We start from the raw sequence: 26,524 nt of genomic DNA, 5'->3' as shown, positions 1-26,524 counted from the left end.
TTACGATGGGAAGAATGCGTATGTTGAATAATGACCCAGACTTTAACAAGTAAGGCAATATGTGTAGTTTTTCAATGCCAAACACATGCCTTTTTTGGTGATAACTGTATTTGTGTCCTACATGTAACGACAGTGTGATTAAAACATTTTCCTTTACTGCAGATTTATTTTCAGATATATGACAATCATTCGAACTTATTTTATTTGACATCTCAATTAGCTGTCAGCATTTACCAGACTAAAAACGATTTCCCATACTTTTGGCTACCCTTTTTGGTTAAAATAAAGATGCGTTTTATTTATCATTATTTCATATCATCTATAACTCTGACTGCTGTTACTGCTATGACGACGACGTCCGCTGCTGTGTCCATGTGATGTCTTGTGTCGGGACTACTGGTGCGTGAATAACTGCGATGCCGGTGGCGGTGATTGTGACGTTCATATTTACGATCGGAACTGCTAAGTGGGGCTGTACAGCGGTGCGTTTACGAGCACTGCAAGATTATCATAGGGCGTAAGATTTGCTACTGATATATAATTAGCAAGAGTTTTAATTACTCATGTCAAAACCTATCATCATCAGAATGTAAGATAATCAAGTTTGTATGCTATAACTTATGTCGGTATAGCATTTGTTCTGTATATTTTTAAAAATAATGAATAAAACAGTTTATTTTGATCACATTAAATCACCATTTTATATTTAGCCCTAGTACTTAACAAAATAATTGCACATGCTTTATTTCTACACATATGCTTTTTGTTTATTAGTTTATTAGTAGTAAGCAAGGGTCATAGTGAAACAATCTGTAAGTTTGTTAATTGCATCTGAAATATTAGTCAAAATACATAATAATAAATTATATTTTATATGCATGTATTACATTAAGTTGCAGCAGTTCGCGTCTGGAGTAAAAATTAAAAAAAACTTTCATTCTGAAACCGCAAGGCGCAGACACTGGAAATAAGGTATGAAACATTATGTAATGGTGCTGTACCAAGTTTGTTAAATTAAGTTGTTACTGTCCAGACTGATCCTGTGTGGTACAAGGTTTTCCATATACTTTTATAGTCTTATTTTAAAAATATTTTCTTAAACTTCATCCCCAGTTCAGCCTCTTACCAAAATTGTCCAAATAATGCCCATGGAGTCAAAGCTGACCTGGCAAGGGGCCGGTATTCATAAAAATCTTATGACCAGTAATATACTTAACTTTGAAATGATATATGTGTGGGAATGACTGAATATGTTTTATGAACGCCACCCAGGGATCCAAAATGTATCTCATCTAAATTCACAAGGCCGAAACCTAAATATTGGTTTAAAGCCTCATGATTTGCTTAGCAACTAACTACAACCAATGCAGCCCATGTGTTTCTCAACAACCAGTGACTTCCTAAGCAGTTATTGACTACCTTTCCATCCACAAACTTTAACAGCATTCAATGATTTCTTTAAAAACAAATACTTCCTTAGCGATCACTTTCTTTTTAAGCAGCTAGTGACCTTCCTAGTAACCAATGAAATCCTGAGCAACCAATCACTTCCTTATGAATTATTTACTGATTAAGCAACCAATGGTTTTCTAAGCAACCAATCATTTCCTCAGCAACCACTTTCTAACCTAGCAACCAATAACCTCCTTAGCAACTTAAAACTTCTTAAGAATCTGATGGCCTCCTTGGCAACCATTGAAATACTTGAAAACCACTGACTTTATGAGCAACTTGCTTCCATTGCAGCTACATTTACAATAGCAACCATAACTGTATGCACAACTAATAATCTAAGCAATTTTCAAACATTTAAAGCAATAAATGACTTCCTTAGCAACAAGTGAATTCCTTAGCAGCCAAAAAATGACCGAGCATCCACTTTCTTCCTTAAAGTATACAATTATTGTACCATATCATTCATGAACTTAACGGCAACCACTTACTTCCTACGCAAGCAAGAACATCCTTAATAGCCACTGAAGTGTTGGTCATTTTTATAAAGTGAGCGATATAGGGCCGTTTTGTCGCTCTTGTTTCTGGTATATGAAATATGAGCTGGCACGACAGACAACATTTCAAAATCTGGATCAAGCTTTGTCTCTGCATGACATATTGAAAAACATGTTGCAAATACAACATTTATATTAGGAATATTTGTGTAATTAGCGACATTGTTATTTTTGTATTTTGTCCCTTTCTTAAGATACTTAGACAGTATTTGACCAAAAGAGATAATTATGTTCTTTCGCTTTTAGTTAACAAACAACTGATATAATCAAAGCATTGCCGTATCAGCACTTTCAGTGCTTTGATTTATGCAGTCTTCGGAAAATATAGCAAACTTTTTTTCCGGTTTATTTTTCAAGTAAAGAGAAGGATTTAGTTTCCCAAATTATTAACATAGCAAATAGCATATCAAAATTGCTATAAAGCAAAAGACCATGTGAAGGGACAGGTATTTTCTTATTTGTGACATTTAATGCACACAAAATATAACAGACAAGTAGATTAAAGATAACCATAGCTAACAAGCCAATACATGCACATCATAACATTATATTGGTATCTCAATCACCTGTTCATTGGCACAACACGGTCACAAAATTGAGCTACATTGCCCCATCTTTTCTCGTGTAAGTCTCTAAAAAGAAAGCATAAGATAACCGTCTATTTTCACCCATAAACATTACAACGTCACACGCGTCAGAGCATGTCCAATGCATAACAGAATAGGTTAGCTCCAAACCGCATTGTAATTGTTATTGAAAATTATTGCTGTTAATTTAAGACAGGTAACCCATCATAATTTACCACGAATATTATGAACATTCACAAGATGGATATTTATTAATGTATAGAGAAGCTTTCGAATAAACAGGAACGTGTTGTTGTAGAAAGACTTTTGAAACTTGATTGACAATAGTTTGTACCCTTAACCAGCAGCTCCTAAAAGTGGTTTTGTCGTTAATATATCCTAAATATTGCACCAATATAAGACAATTTGACAAGATATATTAGATTTCATTGCAAAAAGACAGCAAACAGTTGCACATTAATGGTGTCTTATTATTTGTATTTCATTTTCTCAATCAATAATATACATGTATAAAGATTGATTATTTTGTACTATGATTTAAGGTTATTTTTTCTGATCAATATAAAACTGCCGTAACTGATTGAAAATACGTTTTCTGTCAGAAACATTTCTACATTGATTCTATTAAAAGTATCGCTTAGTACAAGTTAATTTGCTGATTTACATGTGACTCAAAATTCATCTGTTTACTGAAAGACACAAAACATTTTCTTTCACTCAATGATTATTTCTTATATTATAAACTTCATGGATCTGCATATATGTTTTTCCATTTACGTATATAAAACATTCGTTTCGTTCTATTGCGATATATACATTTATGATGTATTTTGATGTATTATTCATAAAATCATTGCACTTACCACATTAGTATACTGAACTTCTTTCTACAGAAGATGATCTTTATAACCTCTTAGCTTTCGATCAAATTCTTAAATATTTTAAATGATGTATAAGTTGTCACTATAATATTTTCATAAAATAATTACTTTAAAACCCAATACCCTTAAAAATGACCTCAATATTTTTAAATTTTATACATTATATGATTATGAAAAACCACATATTTATACCAAAATGTTTGACATGATCACTCTAATCTTATCCCATCCAAGGGGAACCTAGTTATCTTTATTATCTAAGCTTGGCGAGCACTTACGTCGTCAAATGGACGGGCTTCTAGACTAACGATCCCTTGACCTAGTTCTACTGTCAGAGCCCGAAAAGTCGCTTCTGCGAGACTGTGACCGATCCTGGTCGGGCTTTGATCTGCTGCTAGGCTTGTGGTCTGATTGACTAGAACTAAAAAATACAAATTCTACTATTTAAAGACATGATACTAGCGTTGTAAGAAAGAAAAAGAAAAACAGTCATTTTATATGTTCTACCATACTGATTTCATTGTTTCACTGCATATGTTCTATCATTTATATGTTTTTTCGTTATAATTTTAAATGTTTTATTATATCTTATTTAGGAGCGTTTTGCCTTTACATTAATTACTTTAGCGGAATGGTGAAAAATAAGCGGAGTTAAATCATGCAATACTTATAATGTCCATAAAAACAATACTATTCACTTATACGCACGATGGCTTTTGACCCATGCCAACGAGGTACAAATTCACTACTTCACCCACAAATCTCGTGACTTAAATTATACAACTTGTGCAAATCACTTACTCAGATTGCGGGAACAGTAGCTATGACATAACATCATTTAAAAGAGATTTGCTTGTAAAACAGTCTAAAAATTCACAGAAGCCCGACTCCCTTATTAGCAGCCCCCTGTCTGTCAACACTGTTGGAGCAAGTCACATATGGGATATAAAGTGTTGTTGATTTTTAAGGTTCGTTTTCGTCCACATCAATGCAAAAAATAAGTCTGTGATGTTGAAAAGATTTCAGATTTATACTTTCGGCTTTAACCCATTTCCTTTTACATAATTCATATTTCTCTCTATATGGTATATGTTTGTGATGATAACGACAAACGTCTTGTATAAAGTTCTGAGTTTAAAATTGACTTATGCACTTTTTATGAGGTCAAATCAATAATTTCACCTCAAATGTGAAAAAAAATGTTGAATCAATGAATGTTTTAGTTTTAGTGTTACGAAATATTTTAAAATGAGACATAAAATGCTTCATTTGCCGAACAATTATTAACAGCGTTAGTAGTTAACGCTATTGAAACCTGAATTAACATTCCTAAACCTGGTTGTGATCAACTGTTTGTCAGGTAATTTCCCCCTTTTTTCCCTTAATGAAATTAAGTAACCTGAGTGTTTTTACAATTCGCATGTACATGGCAAGTTTATTTGTTAAGATCCATTTGCAAAGTTATCCCCTAAACAAAATTGATGGCCGAACTCTGACATGATTGTCTCAACAAAAAATAAACAAATAAAACACACAGACACCAAATGAAAATACCTTCAAAGGAAACCATGCAATAAAGATTCATATTATTTTCCGCGTTCAATCTCTTTCATAGCGTAGAAAATATAATATATCAACAATGGGGTTGCAAACTAAATGCAATCAATATCAACATAAACCATACTTCAGGAGAGCTATATTTCTTTCTATATAAAAGGTTTGTTGTAAAACATGTTTATGAACACATAAATTTAGTAATAAGTAAATAAAAATGAATGTTTATATGTTATTCATCTCAGATATTAGCAGTTTCATAAGGTGTCCTTAAAGATTTACGACTTAAATTGAATAAACAGTGTAGTTCTTTTTCGCCCCACGGCGTAGCTTCACCTAAACAGTTTCCCTCCTGGTTGAAAACAACGTAACTGAAAATCAGACTACCCGAGTATTGATTGTCTTTGTAGTAATGTTGGTGCATAAACCGGGTATAAACGGTATCCGTAGAAATATCTATACGGCAAATGTAATTTGAAATGCCATGAAACTTCCAAACCAGGAAACATCATAACAATGTGATTACAATAACATTAAACTTCAAAAGCGTATAACGATGTCATTAAACTTCCTAAACGGAATGCGACATGGCAATGCTATTATACTTCCTAAACGGAAAATAAAGCGACATGAAAATGTCATTAAACTTCCAAAACGGAAAGCGACATGACAATGCAATTTATCTTCCTAATCGGAAAGCGCCATGACAATGTCATTTAACTTCCAAATTGGAAAGCGACATGACAATAGCATTTAACTTCCAAATCGGAAAGCGACATGGAATTGTCATATGGCAATGCCATTTAACTTCCGAATTGGAAAGCGACATGGCATTGTCATTAAACTTTCTAAATGGAAAGCCCCATGTCAAAAATGCCAATTAACTTCCAAAACGGAAAGCGACATGACAATGTCATTAATCTTCGAGAACGGAAAGCGACATAGCAATGCCATTTAACTGCCAAAACGGAAATCGACATGGCATTGTCATTTATCTTCCAAAACGGAAAACGACGTGACAATGCCATTAATGTTCCAGAACGGAAAACGACATATGACTGCTCATATCATACAAAATATCCACAATCAAACTGCAGTCTCATTAGCAACTTAATTGTGGGTGAACATATCGCACAACCGACTGTAAGTTACAATAAGCAAGGTCACATGGTCTGTACTATTCATAGTCACGTTAGCCACACCTCCCAAAACCTATCGATCATGCCTGTGATTTTTCCTTTTCTTTGAAGACTTTAACTTTTGTCCCTGAAAAACAACATGTGATTACAAAAGTGGTCTAAATCTTGTGTTAATTATTTCATATTAAACCGTTATCTTACAGATTTCTTGTTGAATGAAGCTTTAAAGTTTGAAGAAGAATATTGTCAGATTTTAAAGAGATGACAAGAAATATGATCTCAATCAAACGTTTGAACATTTATTTTAATTTTAATAAACTATTATGCTTAACTAATTTGACTTTAAAGATCGAAGTAAAAAGCATATGCTTTAGGTACAGATAAAACTATTTACGTAAATTTGCAATTTTTTACTGTGGAATCGCTGGCCACCTAGCTATTAAATGAGAAATGAAACTTCATATATAAAGATTATCTTGTTTATCTGTAATAAACTTATATGCTTTTTGGGTTTTGATAATCGAAATCAAATGCGTTTATAATGCATTAAAATTAAAAACAACACTACTTTTTGCATCAACCCAGTGTATTGTTTATTTGGGGAAAATGGTATGTTTTTGTTTTACTTGAACTGTTAACACTCAATACCTTGATTAATTTTCTTTTTGCGTTTACGACTGGACAGTCCAGGAGAGGTCTTAGGCTCGGAATCAGAATCTTTCACAATCCTTTAATGCACAAATTGTTTATTTACAATGATCTGAATTGGACAGCAATTTATTACGGTTTATATCGTGTTTAATGGCATTGTTGTTTGCTTTCAAAGGTCAAAAGTATATGATGTGCTGATAAATAAAAAAACAAAACAAGAAAAGATGAAACAGTTGTCTCTTCAGAAGAAATATGAATTTGTTTAGTAAAACTTTGGGCATATTACTGAATATTATATAAGCCATAGTTATAAGCATTGTTCTACGTGTGGATTTTGTCTCTGGCAACACGTGCACCGAATTCGTTTTACATTTTACATTAACGTTTTCAGTCAATACCAAGATTAAGGTTTTCGTATGACGATAACACCAAAGCCATTACAATGAAGAACAGATAAGTGAGAAATGCTTCCTTTAATGTGACCAGACTTCATTATCAGATTAATAAGTCTTGAAAATGATTAGTGAACAATTGAATAAAGTTATTTTTAAGCCTATGCGGATATATATTATGCGGAAATGCGAAATTCAAAAAATATCATCTCAATCAGTGTCAACACCAATACAATAGAGACATTAATTGATGGATCAAAGCCATCATAACAGAGTCATTTAAAAGTCTAGATAATGTTTTTTTTTATTTGTTTAGCCGGCGGCAGAATACCCCGAGCATATTACTTCGTTGGTTTTAACCCAAAATATTCCTATGAAGACTTCGATAACACTAGTCATGTGATTAATCATATATATTGTTATTGCCTTTTTATGTATTTCTTCTCCGATAAATTGGAATTAAAAGCAATTAAGAGAATAATAGGTTTATTTTTTCCCATTTCATTCCGTCCATGTTGTTAATGTCATTAAGGTTATCAAACATTAATATCAATTACTTCACGGCCGGGGCAGTCATACAACTTTTAATACCACGAATGTTTATAAACGGCAGCAAAATATCTCTGTTTATTTCATATGAATGCTGTGGCTTCGGATTGTTCAATTTCTAGATAGCAAGCATCAAAATTGAAAGTATGTTTCTGATAAACGCATCTATCTTAATCCCTTTTGAATGTTATAATTTTCAGCATTTTCTGTGTTATAATGTGTAAAGGATGTCAGCATCAATAGGACGCGGGCAAAAAGTACGTGATTAATGAATTTCTACCACAAAGGAATCAAACAACATCAAACTATACGCTTTATCATTTGCAAAAAGAAGTATTTTTTCATTTTAATAATTCAATGAAAATGCGTTATCATGGCCCACAACCTACGCATTTTTTTCTGTGCCATCGCCAGGGCCTTCGCTGCATTATCCTTTGTCTTACTGTTAGGGTCAAAGGAGCTGCCATCTTGGTAATAATCGATAATTCGATAATGCCATGATGCTTTCATAAGGCGGAAATTCTTCTTAGCATTTGCCTCAGCAATTTGTCTGTTCTGCTCTGAAAGTACAATCATCACTACGTATATATTTAAGGTCCCCAACTTTCACAAGATTCAATATAATATTTATTTAGCTATTCGGCCTAATTTAGCACACAAGAGTTCCTTTCAAATAAAAAAAATTCAGTCCCTCGTGTCGTTATCTGAAGAACCAATACATCTAAATGCCAAATATATTTTAAAAGAAATTGTATGACGGTTTAACATGACTTATTTCGGATATCAAATTTCGGAAACAGAATCGATCCCTGTGTGTGCGCCATCAGTTATAGTGACATTCGTGTCAATGTGACTTGTTAATGTTACATCAAAAGGATACTCAGTTAAAGGAACAAGATCGGCAACAGAAGGGGGATGAATGTAATGTTATCGAATATTTCAATGTTTACTATTCCTGTGACAATAAGATCTAATGAGGTTAAAAGTAATTCTCTGGAATGAGTTTCTGGTTCCATCTTGTCAAATGTCCAAATAAATATTCATCTTATATTCCCTGGAAAAATTCTTTGTGTTGCTTTCGTTTTTCATCTTTATTTGTGACTTAACTGAACTAAAGCTGTTAAGCCACTTTTGAGTGCCCTGCGAATCTGTTTGGACAAATGTGAGTTTACCTTTTGAGGACTTGCTTAATAAATAGCCCAATATCTAAGAATAAGTGACACACACTTATAGCAAGTAGCTAATATTGTCTTTAAAACGCACCATTTATTTCTAAATATATTAAGAACATCCTTATTAACTGCCCTGCTCAAAAATACATGCATACATCATAACAACTAATTTCATTTACTAATTCATTACATTAGATTGGAATAAAGTTATGGTCATAACAGCTTCAATATTTCAATATTGTGACTTTTCATAATTTTAACAGATCTAAATTGTTTTATACATCTAGAATACTAAGTCGGTTATTGTCAGTATTAGTATGTATTTATCAGATAAAATAAGACGTATTCAATAAAAAGCATATCAATCATGACAATTACAATCAATCATGTCAAAAATAATTGCTGACAAATTGCACAAATAAGCCTCTTTACCCGCCATTAAAGGACGAACAATGTGAATTAAATACGCATAAAAACAATAATTCGGATCACACTCGGCCCAAAGTATATAAATGTTTCATTTGTTCATCAATTAGCTTACAGCTTTTGCTCAGAGACTTGCGTATATCTTGTTTTCACTATTTTGTGCATAATGTTGCAATAGCATGTAACATCCTCATTAAAACTTACTGTCTATAAAGACTGTGGATGAATTTTGAATTAAAATAAATCGCAGCCCATAAACAAGGCAAAATGCATAAGAAGTAGGATTTTCCTTCTTTACAAGATAATTAAAAGACATTTTTTCTAACCGTTGTAAAACCCATACTGCCAGAATTCAATAATTCACAACTCAAGCAAACAGTATCAGAAATAAAAGAGTGTATATTGATTAAAGCTTTCGAAAGTTATGAAATCAATGATATTCCATATAACGTACAACAGAATTTAGGCCACACCAAATTAATGTTCGTTTTTCGGATTTTTGCCAAAAAGAAAATTGAGCGAGCAAGCGAAAGAAAATACAATTTTGTCAGTTTTCAAATGACGTCACAATAACGCGGGAAAAGATCAACCACTTGAAATCACTTTAAAACGTAAAATTGAAACACTTCTGGTACCAATACATTTAAAATATAATAAAATAACACTTTTAAAAATGTTGATCTATATTTTACGGGACCTGCAGACACAATACAACCAATAACAAGATCAATAGCTTTCATGTATATTGTTATGCAATGAATTACGATCCGAACATATCCGAAGATGTTGCGTTCATCGATTGATGAACGCAATTGCCGAAAGGCAGTTCATTTCAGGAATGGAAGTTGAGGTGTAAATATTAGTACATGTAGAACATCTATGTAGAGTAGATGTTCAACATCTATGCAGAGTTCATGTTATACATCTATGTAGAGTACTTGTAGTTTTTATGTAGAATTGATGCAGTACATCTATGTAGAGTTCATGTAATACATCTATGCAGAGTTTATGTAGTAAATCTATGTAGAGAACATGTAGTTCATCTAATAGTATGTGGAGTGCATGTAATACATCCATGTAGAGAATATGTAGTACATATATGTAGTGTACATGAAGTTCATCCAATAGTATGTGGAGTGCATGTAATACATCTATGTAGAGAATATGTAGTACATATATGTAGTGTACATGTAGTTCATCCAATAGTATGTGGAGTGCATGTAATACATCTCTGTAGAGAATATGTAGTACATATATGTAGTGTACATGTAGTTCATCCAATAGTATGTGGAGTGCATGTAATACATCTATGTAGAGAATATGTAGTACATATATGTAGTGTACATGAAGTTCATCTAATAGTATGTGGAGTGCATGTAATACATCTATGTAGAGAATATGTAGTACATATATGTAGTGTACATGTAGTTCATCCAATAGTATGTGGAGTGCATGTAATACATCTATGTAGAGAATATGTAGTACATATATGTAGTGTACATGTAGTTCATCCAATAGTATGTGGAGTGCATTTAATACATCTCTGTAGAGAATATGTAGTACATATATGTAGTGTACATGTAGTTCATCTAATAGTATGTGGAGTGCATGTAATACATCTATGTAGAGAATATGAAGTACATATATGTAGTGTACATGAAGTTCATCTAATAGTATGTGGAGTGCATGTAATACATCTATGTAGAGAATATATAGTATATCTATGTAGTGTACATGTAGTTCATCTACGTAGAGTGAATGTAATACTTTTATGTATTTAAAGGTATATGTAGTACATATATGTACAGTACATCTGGTACATCAATGTTTAGTTGATTTAGTACTTCTATATAGAGTTGATGTATTTCATATATGTAGAATTATTGTAGTACATCTATGTATAATACATGTAGCGCATTAATGTGGAGTTTATGTAGCACATTTATGTACAGTACATGTAGCACAATTGTGTTAAGTGCATGTAGATTATCTTTGCATAGTTTATGTATTATATATATATATAGGGAGAGAGAGAGTAAAAGTAGTACATCTATGTAGAGCTCATGCAGAACATCTATATAGTGTACATGAAGAACATCTATGCAGAAAACATGTAGAACATGTATGTAGAGTACATGTAGTACATATATGTAGAGTTCATGTAGTACATCTATATAGAGTTGATGTAGTGTATCTTTGTATAATTCATGTAGTGCATCTATAGGGAGTTTATGTAGTACATCTATGTACAGTACATGGAGTGCATTTAAGTAGAGTACATGTAGTACATCTATGTAGAGTTCATGTAGTATATATATGTAGAACCATTTATTGAAAAAAAGTGTTTAAATAGGTACAAGTATGTCTATGTAATGTACATTTACCAATTTTGGGTTTTCGTCAGATTCTGTGATGGAGGGAAAATAATGGATTATCTGACCCAGTAAATTGCACCTTTCCTTTTGAGTCCAATTCTGTATATAGCTCCACAAATTATCACACAAATTAAGAGTAAGAAGTAGCAATCAGATATTGTCTGTCACCCTATTTTCTTGCCGACTTTTTTAACCATTTTATGGCGCAAGATATGAGGGTTATTTATTATGTTCTAACTAAAATATATAGAATTAAAAAATGGTGCTATTATCAGTAAATGGTCCTACAAGCAGCAACTATCATTAAAGGTAATAAAGATCACCCAAATGATCAAATAACCTGGAATTGATAACAATTATTTGACTAACTATCTGTTTGTCTTTTAATTTTAGATATTTTTGTGCAATTTCTTAAGTGTTTCACTTTTTAGAATAAGGAATTTATAAAGGCCCCCAAAACAATCAAAGGGAATGGCACTGACAATTAATTTACTGTATTTTAAAACCATTGTCACAACAGAAAAGCTGACGTTTGTTTCACTATTACTTACAAGTACACGTTGAAACATCCAAGGGGAGCTCCCAACCCGTTTGATTGGTTCCACTTTCAGGAGCATGGCCACGATTCGCTACAAATCTGCTTCTGCAGCTACTTAGAGTTTTATCCCCTGAGATAATCTCTTTAAAATGCCTGCCAATATGACTGCCAATTCCGGTCACGCAGTAATTTTCTGATCCCAAAGAAGCATTCAACTTTCCCAAAGTATGTCAATGATGGACCTCTTTCCTGAGCATTCATATCTTTGCTGTCTGTGTCTTAAATATCTATTTTTTCTTTAAAAAACTTCACATGACCTATTAAGAGTCATATAATGATCATGTGATTGCAGGCAACAAGCACAGCCAAAGGCTGACCAGGACACTTTTACCAACAACTGGCACTTCAGTTAAATGATTTCCTTCTCTAAATTATGAAAATTAAGTATAATATTACTTACATCTAGTCTTACATGGCCCTTAGTGCAGGAAGCGCATAGAATTACATACACTTTCAAAATGTTTTGATTCATATAACATCATCAATAGAACAATTAAAATCAATCAAAGTCACATTACGGTCTCATTAGCGAAGTAGAGATGCAATTAAACTGTTCAAGGAGATGTTTCATTTTTATTAAAAATTCATCCTTCTCTTCCTACATAATCAACTGAGTAATCCTTTGACAAAAATGAAATTGAAAGATATTAATGCATCACGAAACGGATAACAAAACTTTCAACCAAGAAACAAGAGAACCTTATGACGTTGTAAGTGCTTGTCGGAAACTCGACTATAATACTGATATTAAGTTGTTTGCGAGGTTGTAAAATACAATATGTACTTGTTACTTGTCATAAATGTTACAGTTGCCGTTTTCCATTTTAGAAATTTGCTTCAAACGTGCACGTGTAAGCTCGCTGATAGTCGCGTAAATTCTTTCCTCGTAGAGGTCATTCCAGACATGTGATTTAAAATATACATAACTGTTTGATAAAGTACACAAAAAGTAGAACACACGTAAACATAACCATTCGAGAGGTTTTTGCTTTGTCTCTAAATGATACCCCAATTGAGTCAATTGTATGTTAAAGAAGAAGGCTTTTCAATAATCTATTTAGCTAGTTAGCTTTTCGAATTCTCTTAATGAAATGTAAATGAAAAGTATAAGTTGTATTCAACGAGAAAAATAATAGGAGAAGTTTGATTTTACTTTTTGTCAAACCGTTTTCCATCAGCAACAACTCATAATTCAAAACTTAAAGTACGTCCACTGGGACAACGCTGTAGAATCTTAATTCAATGTATTCGCAAAAATAAAATTGTAACTGAAACAGATCCACGAAATAACAAAAAAAGAAGTATCAGTAAAAATTAGAAAATAGTTTTAAAACCTCAGGGGCATTGAGATAGAAATTAACAATAATATGAAAGTCTTTCTTTATTATCTATCCTTCCACAATTTAATTTAATTTGTATTTTGGTTCCTTCATGCTGCTCTTTCTTTTTAAACCTTACGCCAGATATATGTGGTCAGATTTGTATGCAAAGTATTATCTTATATACTTAATTATTGAACTGCTTTCAAATATAGCCTAATACTCGTACATCAGAGAATATTAACAACCGCCTAAACTGATTTCATGTCCACAAGAACCTAATAAAAAGCATTATTGCATGCTGGATTTATTTATGGCAGTATAGACCTCGTTTTAACAATCAACTTGCTGGTTTTGCATTCTATGAAATGCTAAAAATAAGCAAAACTTTAGGAGAAAACAATCCGAGATCCAAGTACATATCACATTATTATATACAATTTAGATCCGAACTCCTGTTGTGAAATGATCTCTGATTTCGTTTGACCAAAAGGGGGACTGACAAACTGGAAATAAAGAGAGCGTAGCCTTGTGCATTAATTATGAGGCACGTGTGTATAATAAAATGGTAAAAAAGCATCATCATGCTGATTTTGTGGTAGTTGCATATCTAATAAAGTTGATTGTCACGTTTCCGTTAAAATTAGGATTTAGGAAAACCCTAGAGAAAATGTCGAGGATGTGAAGGACCCAAGGTACAAGGAGTTCCAACGCATACGATCTTATAAATATCATTTGTACTTCATTGATAACACAGGTAACTTTTGCAAAAGCATAAAGTATTGAAAAATCTGAATACAACAAATTAATGAAAATTAGAATATCACGCTCAAATAAATAAAAATTGATATGAAAATAATCAAACAAACTGATGCTTTAGCCAATTACTATGACACAATAGAAATGCCTTTTAATATCCTGGCGATTGATCTTTCACCTAAATGACTCACAGAAAATCCAAAAAGCACCAGGAATATTTCTTTCCGATGACACTTTCAAGAATAATTGACAATCTCCTAGGAACATTGTCGACGATACTGACCAAATTTGTTCGGAAATTGTATCAGCAGCAGTATTGCTTACGTTACTCGATTTAAATTTGAAATGACAGATCAAATGGAGAACATAATTTGACTGGTTAAACTTGCCCTGGCAACACATATGGCCTGGTAACACAATTATCACTTCAACCTTTTTTTTGAAATCCTACATTATAAAAGAGCCGATTTGGACGAGTCACCTGATCGTTGTCCACTCTCAACCCAAGTATTATACCAATATAAATGTAAATGATGCAATACTGTGTTGAAAGTTTTAAACTTTGCTATGTTTAACATGTATTCAAACATGAAAAACGAACTTGAACCATTCACTTCGCCCCGCCCCCCCCCCAAAAAAAAAAACAAAAAAAAACACACACACAAAAAAAAACATAAAAAAACAACACAACAACACTGTCTCAAGTCTTAATATCATTGAATGATAAATACTAGATATTTTCTGCACAAGGTTTAGCAACACAACAGCCACTTTGAACTACACCTATTTTATCCCTTTAAATGTTTACAACAACACGCAAGCTCAAATCTCTTAACGATATCTGGAAACATAATTTCTCTGCAATTTAAATTATTTATATACCCTGAGGGTATCAATTAAAAGTTCGTTGAATAATGTTTAAGAAATATCATGTCAAACTAATATTTAGTAATATGATTCTTGTTTTTGTGGTGCCACAAATGTTACTTGCCAGCATTAATCCTTCTAAATCAAGAACTGCCCTCATCCCGTCATCCAATGGTGTGCCCTGACGGGGCAAGAAACCAAACAAAATGGTCATGTTTCATAAGGACTGATAGAGAGATTAAAACACTTTATAGTTAATACCCATCGAAATACAGTTCCAAAGTTCAGCAATTTCTTAACATTGTTCCACAATGACTGCTTCAGGGCAGCATTCTGATGTAAAGATGTTTGTAGCCAAACTGGTTCAGTAAACCTCTATTAAACCCAATAAAGCTTACTTTATCCCAAGGAAATTCAATTCAACAGACTTTAATTGTCATACAACCCTCAGAATATAACCAAGGCTTTTGCTTGGATTAAAACAAATGGTAAACACTGACACTATGTCAAATGTTTCTAGAAACACTAAAGGTGGCACAAAGTGTGCTTTTATGTTTCTAATATGCTGTGTTTGATGCATGTCACAAATACCCAAAGAACAAGAAAATAAACATCCATAATTTTGTTGTAGGGTCAATTCTACCTGCAGACAAAGGAGACTGAGAACCAACAGTTAAGTTGACAGTGTATACAGTTTCATTTTCTGTTGCCGGTTGACTGGTTTTCCAGAGCTTATCCCCCGGTACAAAAACATTGTTCTACTTTAACAGACATCGTTGATTCAAAATAAATAAAATCATTGATCAACAGTATGAATTTTAAAACTTTCATATAACCTTTTATTTATACCAGCATGGGTAAACCCAGTTATGTGAATATTTGTTACATCTATTAAATAAAACTTCTTCATTCTATGGCATTACCGGTCATAATTACCGAAAATTATGATGGATTGGTCAAATTACCCAGTCATTACTATTTATCAATCAATTCGGTGTATTGTGCAAACTAGAATAAAATAAAAAGTGGACAATTCTGCACAATTTTATTCAAATGGCTTGATACTACCTGCAGTGATCCAAAAACATGTTGACTTCTCTACCTAGTTCTAAATACAGGAATCTTGATCCGTAAGATTATGTTTCCTTGGTTGGACCTTAACCCATCTCTAGGTCATTAGGCATAAAATAATATCACTAAATCTTTCTTACCATCGGCAAATCCATTGAAACTTTTAAATTATGAAAAGCAACAGGTTCCTTAGCAGGAGTTAATAAGCACCCTAAATTAAATATCCAAGAAAAGAGACGCTGAAATGAGAGAAAACATTTTCTTGTGAAAAGGCAAAACCCCCAGAAGAAATGAAGTCTGTCGCTCATAAATACTTCTTTTCTCCCCTCTGGGGATCCCATTTGCCAAAGTCAATATAGACCCACATGGCTTAATCGTTTTGATGAGGCAAGACATCATTTTGATCCGGCTTAAAACCTTCCCTGATGATAGGATTTAATTACATTATCGTAATTAATTATTTAATCGAGCACTAAATCTCCTGTACAAAAATGAATGCATCTACTAAATACATGTTAGAGTAAATTAGTTATAAATGTAAACTTTTCTCTTAAATCTGCACTCTCACAGATTGAACATTTTGATGACTTTTTTATTTTTTGTGTTTGAACGAGCCAATTTTTGCTAAAATCCATGAAAACCAGTTATATTAAACTGCTGACAAAAAATAAGATCGCATATTTTTATATTTAAGTTCAAAAATTGATGCTTTATGTATTGTTCTTAAACCATTAGTAACGGTTTAAGACATAAAGCATTAAATTTCGTACGGAAATAAAATAAATCTGCAATCTGATCTTTTGTCCGCAATCTTATATCATTGGTTTGCAGATATTTACGCAAACATTTGTTCTTTTGAAGACAAAAAATGAAAACGTTGTAAAAATGGTCAATCTGTGAGAGTAATCTCTTAAAGTTAAAATTTTTTCAAGTAAGCTAAGATAAACTTACGCCTCTAATCATTTCAGACTTAGAAAACAATACGCGAGACCTCCATAGAGTTATGTCTGTGTAGCAAAACATATACCTAGGTAGCTGTTTGCGATAATAGAGTTTTTGCCAACAAGTTTATCTGGGAATCTATTGGCAATAATAGTGTTTGTGCCAAAACACATACCTGGGTAGCATAATAGTGTTTGTGCCGAAATATACACAAAAGTAGCTTTTGGCAAATTTAGTCTTAGTGCAAAAAATACACCTTGGGAGCTTTTGGCTATTATTGTCATTGTGCCAAAATATACACATATGATGTTGTTGGCCATTTTAGTATTTTTATTAAAATATACACCTAGGTAAACTGTTGTGCCGAGATATACACCTAAGTAGCTGTTGGCCATAATGATCTTTGTGCCAAAGTATGCACAGAGGTAGGAGTATTTGTGTGTCAAAATATACACCTAGGTAGCTGTTAGTCATAATGGTGTTCGTGCCAAAATGTACATCTACGTAGCTGTTGACCAAAAGTCTTGAATTCAAAATTCACCTACGTAGCTGTTGACATATGGTCATTGTGCCAATACATCTATGGAGGTTGAACACAATGGTCTTTGTGCAAATACATACAGCTAGTTTGTTTGCACCTTATGACAACAATGGTCTTAGAGCTCCTTAACACCTAGCGGTAGGAAGCTAATGGCCAATTAATTATTGCAATATGGGAAGGAACCAAACGGCTACCTCAGATATTTTATTTTGGTATTTAAGTTGTCTATAAAGTTTTATTAGTTAAACAAATTGATTTTTTTATGAATCGTAATAATTTACTAACTCCAGTTGTTTCAATTCCGGCTTTCATTTGATTTTATTTTAACTGTGGGCATCCTGCTTGGCAATAACTGCAAGCATGTTTTTGGTAAGTAACAAAACAGTTCTGTGAATTGTTCCCGATCAATGTCTGTTATTTTCAGAAATATAAATAATGCAAAGGTGTGTCTTCTTTATGTCAGGCCCGTGGAAAATACAGAATAATTGCAGAAAACGTTGGTATACATTTCATTTGAAAGCAACAATGAACCCTTGTATTTTACAAGACATGCTTTTGAGATAGATATTGACGAAACAAGCGGAAGAATCGTCTAAATGTTCAATTTAACCAATGCTGACATTGACAATCACATTATGAAAGTAAATATTATTTTCAACCCCCTTTGTTTGAGTGATATGGTCTTAATTTTAAAATGATGTCCGTCCAAAGCTGTAACACCAGTTTTATTATCTCCACTCACTTTTTTTTAACATTGCAATTGACATTTGTCCACATATTTCAAAAAAACAGAATTCCAAAGTAAAAGCCTCTAGCACTAGGAAATTGCAGGATGAAAATGACTGTACAATGTTGATTGCTTCATGTAATTGTATTAACTTGTATTTACAATGTTACTAACATGACACCTCTGTCCATCTTTTGAATACGGGGCCAACTTTTATTAGATTTTCTCTTGACGATGGCCTTTCCCAGACAAATGATTTGATACTGCTGGCATCCCGGTGTTAAGTTTGGCCGTATTAAAGGCTATACTTGACATAAGGAAATTGAATCCCTGGAACAAATCAAAGATGTTACAGGGGGCAGATCCACGATTTTACGTTAAAGGAGCGCGACTTTGGGTTTGAACATTTGAAAAGGCAATAATCCGCTAGTGCGTTCACACAAAAATACAATGATTATTAAGGTTTGGAATTACAGGAGTTGTTTTGAAATCAGTGTATAATGCTGTCAGTTAACCTCAAACGTTTCATATTAAATGCTAGTCAGTACTCCCTGCAATAAAACCTCTTTACTTATTTATATGTATCTAAACTTGCTATTAATTACACAAACTTTGACTTTAATCTCTTACATTACAATGAGTTGCAGTAAATAATAACATCATTAAAAAGTTTGCAGTCTAATACTTACAAGATTTTAATTTGCATTTAAAATCAGGAATGGATAATTCAGGTACCTTTTTGTGTTGTGACAAGTGAATCCTTCTCATAAGAAAGAAATCTATCTCCGCCAAAAAATTCTGTTTAGCTTTTTTATTTCATAGAAGTTTCAAGACATGAATTTGATTCAAGATTCGATATGGAAACTATGGAATATGTTTTATCGTAACGAGAACATAAAACAGAAGACTCAGAATGGTTCTTATGATAATTGGTTAGTTTTGGTCTAAATCAGTGAAATATACAAAAGTAATATCCATTAACAAGAAATACAAAAGTATTTTTCTCACCATGAGAAATTATAGTTAATGCTTCATCAGATATGGCTACAAATTCAATTTACTGAATTATTCTCCAACCGTAGTAAATGGAAACGCATTTGCGAAGATAAATGGGATTATATTTTTCTCTTTAAACGCCGACATACTTGACTTAAACCATGACAATAATTTCATAATAACGATGTAGTGGGTGGAAACTCAGAGTTTATGTTTCACTTTCAATATCCTTTACGCCTTCTTTCAACTCGTTTTAATTTATGTCTGAGGCATTAATCATAACGTATTGTGTGGTTGCTGTTTTTTAATACAGAATTGTTCCTTTTTAACTAATTTTGGGCCGAATTTCGAGTCATACGAGATTTTGAGAGTTTCTAACATTTTTAAACTGCAGTTATTCTGAGTTATTTAACGCTAGATCGTTAATAGGAGTGACACCTTTGATAATACGGAGGAATAATAAATACTTTTAGGTTAAATGTCACACAATTGTGACGAGGTCATATGACACCAAAGCAGGACTTCATTCCCATTAAACAACCGTGGTATTGGTCAGTATAGAAGCATGTGTTTAGTGCAACAGTAACATGATTTTTTAGGAACGAACTGTTTTTCGTGAATAAATGATTTCGAATATATTTGGTTATTCGAGTTTATCAAGGTCTGCCAACGTCTTTTGGTTGCAATATGGCTTTACCCCGCCCTAATAATCTACATTGCATTTAAAAGCCATAAGAAATAGAAATCAGTTTATTCCCAGTCAAATCCAGATATAAGAGTGCTTGAATAAACAGAATGAGATACAAGAGATCCGGTAGTAATACGTTTTGCTATATGACCAGTTTGTTCATTAATGTGCTCGGTGTATAGTACCGATACTCTGGATACAACTTGCTTTTATTTTCAATAATGTTTTCTTTCTTTGTTCCTAGTTTTAGTACAATGATGCTTTTTATTATGAAACTCTTACAGTTTTAAACCTTTTAATTTATAAGACAGACAGACAGACAGACAGTTTATTGACTTGCACATAGTACATCGTCACAACACATACATATTATAATACAATTTGTCAACGTGTATGGGCAATGTTAATAAACAATAATAAATACAAATTATAACAAACAAATATGTAGAAAAAAAGAAAAAAGAAAAAAGACAATAAATAATAAATGAGAAATGAGAAGGTGAACATGGTTTATAAATGAAATTAAGTATTGACATTTAGTAAGTTTGATGTTATTTTAAGAGATTCTTTAACAAAGATACAAAGTTTTATAAGTTCCGTTCTGTTAGCTGAATTTATTAACTGGATATATTTAAATACTGACGGCTTTACAAAATAGTATTTCTTTAAATATTTTCTTCTAAGAGCATCAAAATGAGAACAGATGCATATAAAGTGAAATTCATCTTCGATATCCAAAGAATTACAGCATTGACAATATCTTTCAGCTCTAGGTATGTTATTTCTGGCATATCTACCAGTTTGAATACGAAGCGGATGAACAGATAGACGTAATCGACTAAAGTAAAATCTTAAATTTCCTGGTATAATATCTAAGTAAGTTTCATATGCAAAACATGATTTAACTGTTCTATATATATCCAATACGCTACTATTTTCAACTGTTCTGAACCAATCTTGTTTGAAAGTATCGTATAATCTACACTTGAAAGATTCAATAAAGACAGCTACATCAATATTTAGAACATTATCAAAGACGTGGCTAAAGCCGAAATCATTTAACATTTTTTTAACATTATAAACCCAATTGCGACAACCTTTAGTGCAATAGTACACAGCTCGGTTATATACTGTTTTGATATTATATTGTCAGTGGTAACAATCTTGAACCAATATTTTAATATATGAATGTATCTATGCAAATACAAAGGGTATCTGCCTAATTCCCCATAAACACACGCATTGCAAGTATTAGTTCTAACTCTCAATAGTCTTTTACAAAATTTTAAGTGAATTCTCTCTATTTCTTTAGATTTAGTAAATCCCCAGACCTCTGCTGAGTAATTTAATATGGAACCAACAAAGGCGTCAAAAAGTTGACACATAATCTTGGGTTTAAAATCGAAATCATTACACTTATGAAATAAAACATTCATTGCCTTAAGGGCTTTTCCAATCAAATGTTCTTGGTTCAAACTAAAATTACCAGTATAATTAAATACAACACCTAAATAATTAAAATCGTTAACCACTTGTATATCCTGACCATTATAAGTCCATCGTTCGTTAGGCAAAAGCCTGCCTCTTTTTCGAAAAACCCTAATTTTTGTTTTATCAGTATTTACCTTTAATCCCCATGCATTACAATAAGTTGATAAATTATTTAATTGAATTTGAATATCTTCAGGAGATTTGCCTACAATGGCCATGTCATCAGCAAATAATAACAATATTAAAACAATATCATCTAAGTGCAAACCAGAGTTAACATCATTCTGTAAATACAACTCTAGATCATCTACAAATAAAGAAAATAATAAAGGAGACATAACTTCTCCTTGGCGTAAGAAAAGAAATCAGAATATGAAGACATTGATTTTACACAAGATTTGACTTTTTTGTACATGTCGCGAACAATTCTAAGTATTTTCCCTTGTATTCCACATTTGTACATCTTTAACCATAGTGCATTTCTATAAATAGTATCAAAACACTTCATCATATCGACAAAAATAACGTATAATCTTTTTTTCTCAAACAAATAATTCTGAATTAATGAATAAAGTATAAAAATGGCATCCGTTGTAGATCGCCCTTTTCGAAATCCGAATTGAGCATCCGAAATAATGTTATGATCGTCACATAATTTATCTATACGTTTATTAATAAGGCAGACTGTGTGTGATGCTCATGGTTTCAAACAATGACTGCATCGTATGTTTGAAAAGTTTTTTGCATTAGGTGCTCTGAATTGTGTTCTTCCGTCTGCAGATAGAGCTGGGATCTCTAATCATAGAAGTACTTGGGGTTTACCTTTAAGTTTATAATCATTTGTTTTATTGTTAAGTTTCCTCAAGTTAATGCATACTTTGATAAGATTCGCCTATTGCGTTTTTTTTTCTTTATTTAGGATTGTTGGGATAAGAGTGAGGTTTGTGCACTTAAACTGGTTTAAACCACCAGTAAATTTACATTTTACTGACCGTTCCAAGGCGGTACCTAACAATCCTTGATAAACATACCCAGTTTGTTTATACATAGTGTGTATGCAATATGCTGATTGTGGAGTTTTATGATGTTGTTCTATTTTTCTTGTTTGTGATTTTTCGTTTTTATGGTCTGTCTTTGGCGTTTACCCAGTGCCATTTAACCGGGTTTATGTTTAAACTTTTGGCTACTGAGCTTGTTTCTGTTGTTTTTCGTATAAATATTGACTGGGTTTAACCAGAACCAAGTAGACGATTTCCAAGTATTACATTTTAAATGCCGAGCGCTAGGCAAAAGGGTTTCAGGTATTTTAACGTATTTCGGGTTGACGCGGCCGGAGTTTCAACCACCGACATTCCGCAACCAAAGCCAAAATTCTACCATTATGCTATCGGGGCGGTACTGAAAAGATAGGCGTCGTATTTTATGTAATTATCATTCTTTGCCAATCATGACAAAAAAGATATTAGACTAGTCAACAAATATCTTCTTAATATTTGAACAGACAATGTAACATTCTTTGGGAAGATATTTATTTGCATTGTGACAAATACATATTTTAGCACTCATAACATCAAAAAACTGTATTGAAATGGAAATATATAGAAAGATCGTGTTTGATAAATTCTAAATGAAACATTGTGGAAAATGGCTTATGATTATTTACAATGAACAGTTAAGTGATTTTCAATATTGATACAATACTATGTCAGTAGCATAATCAAAAATACAGCTTAAAAATTGCACTGCTCAACCTACTATGAATGTTAAATGTACCAAACATACACATTCTGAATGGAACATATTACCATACTAAATTATAAATGTTCAACATAGTGGGATATATACTTCATTCTCTTAGGTGTCTTTTCAGATATTTTTTTTATAAGTGTGGTACTAACGCATTATCTGCTGTTTAAAATTGACTAGTTGGTAATTTATTACATTTATTCATACACGTCATGATGGAAGGATTCAGTTTAAACACGCAGACTTATAATTTAAAGTAAAATATAAATATAAATAATGTGTTAATATTAGGAGCAGGAACACCAAAAACTGAATAGTAATGCATGCTAATATAGGACACAGTTTTTGGAGTAGATTTACAGATTTTGGACCAATTCAATTCTCTTATATTAATTGGATAATATAATATCCTAAATGAGATTCATATTGTTGTTTTTATTATTATTTAATTTCATCTATAAATGTGACTGCTGTTACTGCTATGACTTCGACGTCGGCTGCTGTGTCGATGTGATGTCTTGTGTCGGGAACTACTGGTGTGTAAATGACAGCGATGTCGGTGGCGGTGATTGTGACGTTCATCTTCGCTATCGGAACTGCTTGGTGGGGGTGTAGGGCGGTGGTATGGTACAGGGCGTTTACGAGCACTGTAATATCATATTTTGTACGATATACTACTGAGATATGACAAGCAAGAGTCTCCAATTACTCTTGTCAAATCCTATTATCATCAAAATGTAAGAACAACCAGTTTTTATTCTAATCATTATGTCGGTATATCATATATTTCATTAACCAAATTAAAACTTGCGATTATTTTTAAATAAATATATACAAGACTTTATTTAATCACATTTACATGTTTAATCACCTATTTTCGGTATTTATTCCAATTTCTTTACAAAATAACTGAAGAGTCTTTATTTCTACACATATGCTCTATGTTTGTCAATTTATCAGTAGTGAGCAAGTGTCATAGTGCAACAATCTGTTATTTGTAAATTGTATCCAACATTTCTAAATCAAATAAAAAAAATATAAGTTTATATACATGTATTTCATTAAGTAGCCAATAAACCCGGTATTCAACAGAGAAAAAACACGCTAAGTCCATCAAACTACTATTATTCAATAACACTAAATAAAACTTCTTTTCTTTTTCCTAGTAAAAACATGTATAATATATTCATGCAGCTTATTTATGCATCAGACACCAGCTTAAATAATATCTTTAGTTTAAATTTTATTTCTTTTACAATGATTTAGAAGAAATTTATATGAACTTTGAGTTTGATCTTGTGTAATAAGGGAAACCGGAGAACCTGGAGAAAACCTGCTTGTCCGGCTTGGTGACCATTAAAACATTTGACAAAGCCGGGACCCAACCCAGAGTTGCTTTGGTAAGAAGTTGCCCTAATCACTAAGATATTTGGACAACTCTATTTTTGAAATTCTCTTCTTGTAACTATGTATAATGCTAATATGAATTCTTTTTATTGTCCGTAGTAAAATCAATTCTCAGGAAAATGAAATTTAACATGCATGATGTCAGTAAATATTTCTAATACTACATTCCAGTCAAACTAATGTATATTTTTATAGTGGCACTATAAATACTTTTCCTTCATCATAGTTTTCTGTTTAGTTTGGAAGGAAGAAATACATGTTTCTGAGCAATAACTTACAATTATGAGAAATTTCCAGGTTCGAACAAGAGCCGAAATGAATGAGTATTAAATATGTGGGACTTTTACAGAAAAAAGTTTGCAAGTTTGCAGAAACTCTAAAAAAAAAACATATCAGGACTCTAAGCATAATTCTCAAATCTCAAAATCAGATTTATATAATTCATTGTCTGTTCTTTCCAGCTTCATGCTCATTCTTTGGTATCACAGAAAAAGAGTAATGTACGAATTAAGGTATTTTGTTCTTTTCCAATTTCTTATTCGTTTATGACTGTTAGTACATATATAGTAAGTAAGTGAATAGCCGCTTCTAAGTAAGCTCAAACTTCTCCATAAAGCAGGTGTAGGCACAAATTGTAAACATCACAAATCTATGGACCATGATAATACCAGCTGATTGTGGGGATAAGTATCTATTTCTGGATCGTGGAGGGGGTGAAGGTGATCTCCTTGGCGACCGATTTCTATCTTACCTTGACTTCTCAACACTGGCGACCTTGCCTTTCAGGTGAAGATATAAATAGCAAAAACATAAAGAAAAATAAAAATCAACAGAATGTGAACACAAAAAATATAGGTGTCATATTATCAATCAGCTTTTGGCAAAATATCAAAGTATTTTTAAGATTAATTAAGAGTCCTTTATTTAACCCTTTATTATAAAGGCTTTTTTCGAAATACTTACTCAGATTGTTTTCTTTAAAATACAAACGGCATAATTTATTTGCTAGTATTTTAAAAATATGAGTTCCTTAGAGCGATCATACGATGTAAGTGATGATAAATTGGTCCCATAAAGTACAATATTCACTAGGTAAATAAATAGCGATGGAAAAACAAAATTGACTAAAGACACCACAACCGAAATTAAGCGATAAATAAAGCATGTCAAGAATATACATAAAAGTATAACGTGTACTATTCCAAGTAATCTTTTTATGAAACACTTTAAACGCAACACTAATTCAAACCTAAATATTCCCCTTAAAATGACCTCAATAATTTGAAATTATATACATTATTTGACGAAAACGCAACATTACACCATTTATACCACAAAATTTAACAATGTCACTTCTGACTTATCCCAACCAAGGGGTACCTAGTTATTCTTCTTTTATCCAGGTGGCTAGGAGAACCCTTACGTCGTCTAATGGACGGGCTCCTAGACTCACGATCTAGGTCACGGACGCGCTTACTCCGAGCAGTAGCTATAATAAAACACAATTCAAAGGAAAATACTAGTAAAACCGTCTGGAAACTCAGTTGAATAATTAACATCCAGCTGTACAGAAGCAACCCCTCCCTACCTTATAAGTAACTGCCCACCTGAAATCACTGCTCGAGCATGAACTAGAG

The 26,524-nt window shown here is 32.5% G+C and overlaps 1 protein-coding gene across 1 annotated transcript in view; it reads right to left on the bottom strand.

Annotated features, from left to right (window-relative positions):
- The window catches only part of LOC128229702 (uncharacterized), a 67,530-nt gene extending 59,192 nt beyond the window's left edge, over nt 1-8,338 (bottom strand). The window contains exon 1 of the mRNA XM_052941504.1: nt 8,152-8,338. Coding sequence (XP_052797464.1) covers nt 8,152-8,338 — 187 coding nt within the window. The remainder of the gene's footprint in view (nt 1-8,151) is intronic.
- Between the last annotated feature and the right edge of the window lie 18,186 nt (nt 8,339-26,524).

Source organism: Mya arenaria, chromosome 4 (assembly GCF_026914265.1).
Source record: "Mya arenaria isolate MELC-2E11 chromosome 4, ASM2691426v1".
Classification (NCBI taxonomy): Eukaryota; Metazoa; Mollusca; class Bivalvia; order Myida; family Myidae; genus Mya; species Mya arenaria.
The sequence above is the reverse complement of the archived record's forward strand: the minus strand, read 5'-3'. Positions and strand labels throughout refer to the sequence as shown.